Source organism: Monopterus albus, unplaced genomic scaffold (genome assembly GCF_001952655.1).
Source record: "Monopterus albus unplaced genomic scaffold, M_albus_1.0 scaffold47.1, whole genome shotgun sequence".
NCBI classification, from domain to species: domain Eukaryota; kingdom Metazoa; phylum Chordata; class Actinopteri; order Synbranchiformes; family Synbranchidae; genus Monopterus; species Monopterus albus.
The window spans coordinates 1,727,944-1,738,685 of NW_018127927.1; the positions used below are offsets into that span (position 1 = coordinate 1,727,944).

Below are 10,742 nucleotides of genomic sequence, written 5' to 3' on the forward strand. Positions count from 1 at the left end.
ATTTCCAGGATAATCTGTCGTCAACCATGACACCCAAAAATTTGATTTCATACACTCATTCGATATTAGCACCCCGCATTCTCAATTGAAGTTCATTATGTGGTCTACGGTTCCCAAATATCATATATTTAGTTTTCTCCAAATTCAAAGATAGTAAATTACTATCACACCATTTCTTTATCTTCACAAATTCCTCTGAAACCCTTACCGAGAGTTGCCGTAAGTTTTCATCAGATGCCCAAATGGTAGTATCATCAGCAAACAAAACCATTTTAACAGTTTCAGAAACCTTACATATATCATTGATGTATAATATAAACAGTTTAGGTCCCAAAACAGAGCCCTGAGGCACTCCACATACAATATCCAGCTCACTCGATTGGTATTCACCCAACCTCACAATTTGACGCCTCTGTGTCAAATAACTTCTGATCCACTTCCAAACTATTCCTCTAATCCCATATTTCTCTAACTTGTCCATTAATAGTTCATGATTAATTGTATCAAATGCTTTTCTTAGGTCAATAAATATCCCCATCGTAAATTTTTTCTCATCCATAGCACTTGTTATATCCTCCATCAGGTCGGTAATGGCCAAAGATGTCGATCGGTTATTCGGTTATTAAAAATCAGTAATGACATCCTGTTGGCTAGGGATGCCGGGGATTTGGTTTTATTGGTGCTTTTAGATCTCACTGCTGCCTTCGATACAGTGGATCATGGAATCCTCTTGTCTCGTTTGGAGCAGTGCATAGAAATTCAAGGTACTGTTCTTAACTGGTTCAGATCTTCTCACCAATAGAAGTTTTACTGTAATATTGGTACCCGTTTGTAGTCCTCAAATATCCTTTCATGTGGTGTCCCCCAACGATCTGTGCTTGGTCCCATTTTGTTCTTTGTACATGCTCCCATTGGGATCTATTTTAAGGAAATAGCCTTTCCTTTTTTATTGTTATGATTGCAAGATTTGAGTCTTAGACTCTAGTTACTTCTCATGCCTTTCATTCCCTTTAGTTACCTTTCATAACTTTATTTTCCTTGTTTATACACATTACAGCTGTATTGATGATTGCCCAGAACTACTGAGCTTTGGTTATTCTTAATACATTTTCCTTGCTTACATATCTTACAATTGTATTGAGAATCAAGTCAAATCTGTTAATACTGTAACTTCTGTTGAGGCAGGATGTCTGCATCTCCTTGTGACCAACAGCCTATTTACATTTTAACAGAGACCTGTTTCACACCCACACCTAGACCCACATAGCATATCCCAAGTTCTGCTTCACCAGGAGCTGTCTTGCACACACAGGGGGCCTGCAACCCAGACAACCCATTGCTCTGTGTGCCTGATTTAAAACCAAGCTGCCACCTGAGGGACACACACACCTGTGTGGCCCACGTTCTGTGACTTCTTTGTGAGGGCCACCACTTCTATAGCTACAATGGTGCAAAACACAAATCCATCATGAGGTGGCAATAGAGAATCAAAATGTCACTTCAGAATTCAGAAAACTCGAAAAAAAAAAAAAAAATTCTTTTACACGTGTGAGGACCGGAGCCTGTTGCCAAGCAGATTTGGTGAATTGGACTTTGTCACAAAGCACCAAACCAATGCAGGTTACATCACCAGATTTTTCATAACTGTCCCATCTTACTTTCCTGGTTAACCCAAACCACAGCATTAGAGATGAAGCATGTGGTTTAATTTTGCCAATGTAAAGTGTATTTACATCTATTAAAAATGTATTATAAAATGGTATGCATCTCTGCATTTAAAACTGGGTAGTTTTGCAGACATCTAAACTTTAGGTCACTTGCTAAGTTTGCGTAACACCAGTAACACTGAAAGCAATGTTTGTCAAAGTCCTCTAATCTTGATTTACCTATTTTAATTCACCCACTCCATTGATAGAAGCTTGATAAACACTTAGCACACGAAATTAGTCACAACTGGCTTTATTTGCACAACATTAAAAATGAACTACAACAATTTCCTTTTTTGACATGGAGTTGTGGACATTATTCTTTAAATCTTTCCAGTTGTGACTGCCCAGTGCTGGTTCTGCTTCAAGTGCCTTGAGGCAGACCTCTTTACATAGTGATGCACTGCCCCAGTTGTTGCCACACCGCTGCTTTTTCTGCAGAACTCCACAGCCTGTGCTGGCGTTTGTTTTTGCTGAGTAACTGTAGGTCCACAGCTGAAATAGAAATGACAAATGTGATACATTCTCAATATTGATAAATCCAAAATTTATCTGATCGAATTTGTAATGTGTTGTTAATCCACATCTACTGTAATTAACACTACTCAAGTCTGAGAACTGAGCAGTACCTGTTTTCTCTGTCCTTTTGAGCTTGTGTGATGGTCCTGTAGCTGAGGCCTGTTGAGTCAGCATGTCTGATTCTTCTGCAGCATCACCTCACTATTAACCACGAATCATTGTCTTATCAGATAATGCAATGTTTCATTCCACAGTGCTCCTCGCATGACCCAAAAAAAAAAAAAGTTCATACCGTCTGAAACTTGATTCAGATGCCATCTTTGACCTCTTGCGTTTGGAGGACCCTTAATGAGAAGAAATAACCAGGATGGACATTTTTAGTTATTCTGTCATTTATAGATGGGAAAGAAAGCTGATATTCAAGGTAACAGCTCTGACGGCTTCATACCATAGGAGTCTTGAGCTGGTTCCAAAGACTTCTCACTTTCACTGACTTGAGACTTCTGTACAGCTCTAACTTCAGAAGACAAACCACCTGTTTTGATAAAAAACATTTTGGAAACGTCTCATTTCACATACTAAAGTGGCGAGTAAAACAAAAAAAACACATTAAGTATAAATTGCATTCTATTATGAAATCTATTTTCTACTCACTTTCTATGCCCAAATCAATCTCAAGAGATTTGCCTTTGTAAACCTCAGTTCCATGTTCGCTTGCTCATCTTTGCAACCTGAAGTGTGTTCTCGGTTAGATAGTATTCACGATGAATACGAATATCGCGTCCCATAAAATTGGCAAGTTGATCCAACTCATTTTCTTTCAGGTTCATTATCTGACTAAGTGTAGCCACATGTTTCCTCAGGTGGGTTGACGTGAGTGTTTCAGGCTTTCTTGCCCCACTTGCAGCTGCATAGTTCCTCAAACAGTCTGAACCGCGGAGATGAGAATCAGAATGCTGTCTTGCAAAGACGTGCTCATTACTACCCAAAATGCCATTGTCCTCACCCTTTTGTTCAATGAGGAAATCAAGTGCTTTTGTCATCTCACTGGTACTTTACAGCCTCTCTTCCCTCTTATCACCAACGTGGTAAACTCATGACTCAAATTTTGTTCCAGTTTTGAAATAATGTCCTCATTTGGTTCTGTTCCTATAGGTCAACAAAGGCAATTTTGCTGCCTCACCTTGCCGTCTTCGATTGAAAAGTATGATTTGTGAGAGAAGGCACTCACTGAGAATCTTGTATGCTTTAGGGTTAGGCGCTTCCATGAGTTTCACTTTTGCCTCCTCTGCTGTGGACTTCAATACTTTATGCAGCTTCATCACATCTTCTGAGTGGGATCAATGGGATTCAACTTCTGACTCAAACATTGTTCCGTGACACCATTTCTCATGTTTCCATAGTTCATCTTTTATGAAGAACCCATAGCAAATGTTGCATGGCAAATAATCTTCTGCATTTGCATATTTTGATGGCTGTCTATAGGTTACTATCTTGCCCTCACCCTTCTGCAACACCTCAATGTTATGATAATAATTTCCCTTCCTATGAAGTTGCTCAAATGTTTGGTGACACTTCTTTGATGTTGATGAAAGACACATTGCTAGGGCCACTTCTGTTTCACTGCTGTGTTTCCGCTTCAGATGCCGTGCCATTTTACTTTGTGGTTTTTGCAATATACACAGTAATGACGCTTGTCCCACTTTCTTTTTTGACCCTTGTGGCAGGATCCTCATTGTCGCCACTGTCATCAGGATTCCCATCATTGCTGTTTGTGTTGCAGGGTTCTTCTTCAGATGATGGGATATATTCACTTTCCAGGTTAGGAATGGATTCTGACAGAGAGTTATCTGTGGCACAGTCCTTCTGAAAGAACAAGCAGATTAGAATAGTAGTTATTCAAATAATGAACCTATAAAGTTTTTCAGTTGGGCTGCATTGCTGTAGCCCACAACAAAATAAAAAGCATAAATATATACATACCAATTCCTGTTGTACCTTCCTTTTTCTGTTCATCTGTAAAATTCAGAGTAAATTTGAAACATATTGACAATGTTACAGAAAAACTGTTACAAATAAAGCATACATCAGGTTTATTTTCCTGCATAAAGTTGGCATATCTTCAAAGACAATTTAAATATACAGGGCATGTGATCACATGAGGAAGTCTAGCTGTAAATAAGCACCAGCTTAGGTTTGGTCACCTGCAATATTCAACAACCATCAGGATTTACATTAAAAAAAAAAAAAAAAAAAAAAAAACTAGTTTCATTAATCTTACCTGTGAAGTCCGGTTCTTCTTAGCCATGCTAACACCTGGACAATTTGCAGTTTTTCTTTGTCTAATTCAGCTTTCACAGTTCTCTCCTCATTGTATCTCTCAGCACACCGATTGTGTTACTACCACAGTGTTGAGGCATGCATTTAATGCAACATTAGTTGAAGGTGAGCCTCAAGCTCCAGGTGTTATAAATATTGCTTGATTCCCACCCATTTCTAAGCTTCCCTGTCTGAGCCCTTTAAGACACAGGCAGTATTGCATGAATTCAGCTTAAGCAGTATTTAATCAGAGCATGATACTTTTAAGGCACAAGCTGGCACACATTTCTGACTTCTCTGTATGTGGAAATGTTCTGAAACTTACAGACCATTCTTTAGGATAAAGGAGCCTATCCTAGCATTTTCCTTGTGTGGACCACCCAAAAAGTCCACACAAGAAAGGTGTCCCATCAGGGGTTGGTTTGCACAAGACAAAACCAACCAGCCACCCACCTACAACACTACTGCTTTTACCTACTTTGTGGGGACCAATAGGAAAATGATCACATCTTAATTCAGTATACTTTCAGCAAGAAAAGCCATTCTGGTATCAAAATGTTCAGGTTTTTCAGGACATTATGGCGTATAGTCAAGGTTTTTTACAACTTTCATACTTTTGAAAATATTCAGCATTTATTCTGACAATTTTGCCCCATTCAAATGAATGGGGAAATTCTACTTCAGCATACTTTCAGCTATTAAAGTGTTTAGCTCCTCAAGGACATTCATGATTCTTTTCAGAGTTTTTCTAGACTTCATACCTTTGAAATATTTAGCTTTATTTTGAAACTTTTGCCCCATTCAAAAGAATTGGGAAATTTTTATTTAATACTTTCAGCTATCAGAATGTTCAGCTCTTCAAGGACATTCATGCTTCTATTCAGAACTTTTGTAAATATTTAGCTTTTTTAAAAATCTTGTTCCTTATTCAAATTAATGGGAAAATTCTATTTCAGCATACTTTCAGCTATCAAAATGTTGAGCTCTTCAAGGACATTCATGCTTCTATTCAGAACTTTTGTAAATATTTAGCTTTTTTAAAAATCTTGTTCCTTATTCAAATTAATGGGAAAATTCTATTTCAGCATACTTTCAGCTATCAAAATGTTGAGCTCTTCAAGGACATTCATGCGTCTGTGCAGAATTTTTCTAAACTTCATACTTTTGAAATTTGTAGCTTTATTGTGAAAATCTTGCTCCATTCAAATGATTGGGAAAAAAATTGTACTTCAGCATACCTTCACTTATTTCAGGTATCAAAATGTTCAGCTCTCCCAGGACATTCATGCTTCGACTCAGAATTTTTCTACACTTCTGAAATATTTAGCTTTATTTTGAAAATCTTCCCCCATTCAAAATAATGGGAAAATTGTACTTCAGCATACCTTCAGGTAGATATGCCTTTCAGGTGTCAAAATGTTCAGCATTTTCAGGGCGATCCCTCAGCACATAGAATCCACACGCATTCGACAGGAAATGCATTTCTCTAGTTAGTTTTATTTGGCAGGGAGGGTGGGGGCCCTTATCTGATTAGAGGTCTAAGGCAAGTGGGTTTCTTATGCTGTATAGATTGTAAAGACCCTTGTGGCAAATTTGTGAGATTGGGCTATATAAATAAAATTTGACTCTGATTAGACTGCAACCATCAATAAATGATACATTGAATAAAAACAGAGCACAATGTAAAGAAAACAAGGTTTTAGTAAAGTTAATTAGCTGGAATTTAGAAAAACACTGAACCTGTAAATACGCTGATAAAACATGGGTAAATTAAGGACATCAAATTTAAGTGCTGACTTACCGGATGAGGTAAATTTCTTTGTTCCAAGGATAGACATTAAGCACAGGGCCGATGCCTATCATGTGGTTTTTGTGGTTGTCGGTGTTTTCAATGTACTCATGCTTGATGGGCACATGGGCAAGCAGCTCGAAGCTTTTAGGTGATTGCTGGCATAATTTTTCTGCAGCATAAAACCCATCCACGAGTAGTGTCCTTCCCCCAGTTCCTTCATGCTTGAGGCAGTGGAAAACCTGGATTCTGCAAAAACAATTAGCGGTATGAAGCAAAACAAGGTGACACTAAGCTTAAAAGGTTCTGAGTTTATTTAAAAAAAGGCAAGATCTATATGTGAATTAAAATTGCTTGCTATAATGAAAACCATCTGACTACTCAAAGTAACAGCAGCATGGTTTCTTGGAAGACACTGCTGCTGATTTTTTTTCAAATGCGTCTTCTTCACAAACCAAATTCCACTGCATTGGGGCCGTTTTGAAATCCTATGCTTACCCACATGGTTCCTGAAAGTATGAGGTGTCAGTGTGACGGTCCAGGGCCAACTGGCTGTAAGCAGTGTCTCCCCTGGAAAAATCTGAAGTGAAGCTCCACATTCTTCCGTATGTGGTCTCCCTTGTGAATAAGTAACACAAGTGGATTAGGAATAAGCAAGCAAGGTGGAACATCTACACTGCCAAAGAACACTGCCACCAAACACAAACTGCTAATGCAGGATATGGCATTTGTAGAATAAAGAGTTTCTCCATAGGAATAAACTCTTACCTGATGACACTGACCCTCTGGGTGACTGCCTCTGTGGCCTCAACTGTAGCTGGAACATTGTCAACAAAAGCAATCCCATACAGAAGGTAGTTCTGAAGAAACTTCTTCAGTTCATCATCACAGCTCATAAATGTATCCCATTTGGCTGACTGTATGTTTGCCTTTTTATAGATGTCTGAGTTCCAAAGGATGCGTGGCTGTATGGTGCAGTCTTTTGTTCTTTCGTAGCTGTTCTTGGCTAGCCAGCTAAGACTGTGCTTTGAGACATGACCACCGGGCCCTGGGATACAGACGTGGAAAACATTCCTATTAGTTATACTATAGCTGGGGCATCAGTGTGTGAGTCAACATACAGGATATTGTAAAAATGCTAAATTGATTTGTATAGTTTATGCTCAGTAACACACACACACACTTAATATTTATTATTGGCAAGGTGCAGTAAAGCAGGATTACCATCTAAACAAAACAGCTCCTTAGCCTGAGATACTTTGTTAAATTTTTATTACTTTATGAACTGCAAATTTGTTTAGTAATATGAAGTACTCTAAAAAAACTGAAAAGATGAGGGCCCCCAGCATTTTTGTTAATCTTACAGTTTATCTAATTGCTTATGCACCCTGTGCTCTCGAGAGGCCTTTGGTAAAAATCTTAGAATTTTACACTTTTATAATTTCTATTTGTGTATACATCTTAGCACTCATTTTCTTTTCCTCTCCTGGCTACTGAGAGACCATTTATTCCTCTTACTCAAAACTAAATTAGGCATGGTCTTTATTTTTCTAGCTCCAGCTAGTCTGGGTTTTGTCCTAGTAAAGCTAGTTCACTTCTGCCTGCTAGGGTTTCAGAGCAACAGGAGATGTTGGCTTGAAGGTCTGCTGTGTCCTGTGCAGCATGTGTTATGAAAGGAGAATCCTATAGCTTCTCTCACCTGCAGAACCAATGCAGAAGTTTGAGGAACAATTGCCTGCATTTTGGCTATGACAATACTTTGATGGTGAGAAGGTTTTCTAAAATAAAATGTATTCAGCAGCTTTATTGGAAACAGCACAAGTGAGACTTTGAGTCTTCATTGTGTCCAACTACTGGTAGCTTACAGGCCAACTGTTCTGTCAGTCACTTAAAGATGTTGCAGTTCACTGGTTGCTGATAGAGGCTGGTGTCTAAATTAATGTTACATACTCCTTTTACATCTTTATATCATTTAAAAAAAAAACATCCAGGGTCTTGTGCTATAACCTGACAACACCCAAAAGGACTGACTGATGAGACAGAGGGAACGGACTCCGTCTTTCCACTATAAAACATGATTGTGACAAAGGGAAGAGTCCACTTCACCTCTGCCTGTGTAGAAAACTGCCATGTATAATGATTATGCACTTTAAGTCATTTACAGTTAGTCTTCTTTGTATGTGTTGATGTGAATTGGCAATGAACACTCAAACTTAATAGGACTCAAATAAATTGCACAGTTTAGTGCAAAGGTTTGCATTTCCTTACTGTGAGATGACAAAAGGTAAAATATTTTTTCTCTGCAACATAATAGTTTAATGCCTATTAAGCTAGTGCAAATGTTACTTCATCAACCAAAATCAGAAAACAAAAATAGCAAAATAATATCAGTGCAAAGGTTTGCCTGTCCCTTCATGAAATTATCTCATACTTTGTATGTCCTCTCTGGTCAACTTGGAACAAGTATACTCCATGGAGAATGGGCTAAAACGACACATTGTTATTTTACTACAACTTTCTTTATATGCTCCCTGACCATTTTGTTACTTCTGTTAATGAAGAAGCATTTATACCAGCTGAATGTGCATACGATTTATGCTGAGGAGGAAACAAATTTTGTTTTGCTCTTTTTGCCATTTCAAAGTAAGGGATGCAAACTTTTGCACCCAGCTGTATCTTGTTTGTTATAAAGAAAGATACCCGAGATCTCATACAGAGAATTCCTAGACGACATGTAGTGGTTCACTAAAAGTAAATCATTAAATGTGATTTCAGGCCACATGTGTAAATGCCATTGTTTTAAATCTGTTATGGGTTAGTTTATGTTGTAAAACCTTTTGCCCAACCAATAAAAATCAGTTTTTTAAATGACTCATAATAAATTTGTGTTAATGATTTTACGTAACAAGTGTGATTAGATAACAGTGTAGAACTTGGAGATCTATCAAATTAGTTTTGTCATCAGTCTTGCGTAACTGTCATTGGGATGCATTTACTCTGAATTCTCTGAGGTGCAGGCACTGGAACATGACTGCTGTACTTGACTTACATGTCAGGACGAGGTGACCATCTTCCACCGCTGCTTTGTCAGGACGGATGCTGAGGTCTATACTGCCAGTGTCCACGTTTCTCTGGTTAGTGGCAGCGTTATACGAGGAGGCGGAGTGGCAGTGATCCCGCAGCCACACGTAGTTAAAATACATCGGGGTCACTCCATAGTTCAGCACTGGCAATTTCATATACAGGGGTTTAATAGTGAGATTTTAACAGAAAAACGAATTATTTGCATCACAAGCACGTATAGCGTTACAAGAATGTCATTACACCTACCAAGGTAGCCTTCACGTAACTGAAAAGTAGCCGCAGCCGCAGCGCAGGCACGGATCTGCACCTCGTGACTCCACGGTGTGTTTCTGAGAACCGACAGCAGCTGAACCCGTTTCAAAGTCGGTCGCAAGTTCCTGTTTAATGTGCCAAACATCCCGGCCATAACCAGTTCTTTAATCAATCGAATTGAATACACCCCAAATGCGAGATAATGTTTCCCTACGTCTTCCAGCACGAAATCACCATGCACAACCGACCAACCCGAAGGAAAACTGTTTCTTGCGCTTTAGCACTTCACTTGCACAGAAACATTCATCTCATAAAAAAAAGCTCAGTACGAATAGCAAGTATGAGATTAATTATTAAACAAGGCATGTGAGACCAGGCAAATATACAGGCCTAGGCAACTCAGACCGTAGTAACTCTTAGTAGTTCCCCAAGAATAAAACCCCTCCTGTTTTCAGAGGTCAAACTCATGCAAACTTCCCCAGTACTGAGCTGCTACCCCCAGATAGATCTGCAAACACGGAGACGTTGGAGTTACTCACACAGATAAAACTTTGAGTCAGAGTACAATTTAACAATGAAAATGTTTTAAGTAAGAAGTCCCCCCCCCTCAATACATACAGTGCAGAACAGGAATAAAATGGTCAGTCAACAGGTCAAGGCACCATTAAATAAACACCACAAATCAATTAATCACATCAACCAAATATAAGAGGGCCTTGCCTCCCTGTGCATAAAACCATTCACACACTGTTCACACCATAAAATTGACTAAACCCTATTGGAAACAATACAATAAATAGGGAACATAATGCTAGGTAACCCTCTTAACATAAAAGCAAACAAGGCAAAACGTTGCATAAGCAAAGCACCACATAAGCAAAGCAGCAGCAGCTATCACCCCTGCAACACGTAAAGCCACTGTTAAGGAATAGCATAGAAACGATCAAAACAATTAAAACCAACAATGCTACATGTTATCTTGGCTGCACGTCACCCTAGCACAGCATGGGCAATGGACGCCAACTTCTACTGGATCACGCTCGCATCAATTATCGCTCCTGGAGAGCATGCGG

At 38.9% G+C, this 10,742-nt stretch overlaps 1 protein-coding gene across 4 annotated transcripts in view; it reads right to left on the reverse strand.

Annotated features, from left to right (window-relative positions):
• tmlhe (trimethyllysine hydroxylase, epsilon) overlaps window positions 1-10,264 on the reverse strand; it is a 40,353-nt gene extending 30,089 nt beyond the window's left edge. For 3 of the 4 annotated variants that reach the window (XR_002274997.1, XR_002274996.1, XM_020600517.1), the window contains exons 1-5: window positions 9,664-10,264; window positions 9,383-9,559; window positions 7,102-7,381; window positions 6,832-6,951; window positions 6,346-6,582 (exon numbers count right to left, since the gene is read on the reverse strand). Coding sequence is in view for 2 of the 4 variants with exons in the window: in XM_020600517.1 (XP_020456173.1) it covers window positions 6,346-6,582; window positions 6,832-6,951; window positions 7,102-7,381; window positions 9,383-9,559; window positions 9,664-9,823 (974 nt within the window). In the remaining 2 variants the exon portion in view is untranslated. Of the gene's footprint in view, window positions 1-4,208; window positions 4,242-6,345; window positions 6,583-6,831; window positions 6,952-7,101; window positions 7,382-9,382; window positions 9,560-9,663 lie in introns of those variants that run through there. The other variant, XM_020600518.1, reaches the window with a different exon arrangement.
• Between the last annotated feature and the right edge of the window lie 478 nt (window positions 10,265-10,742).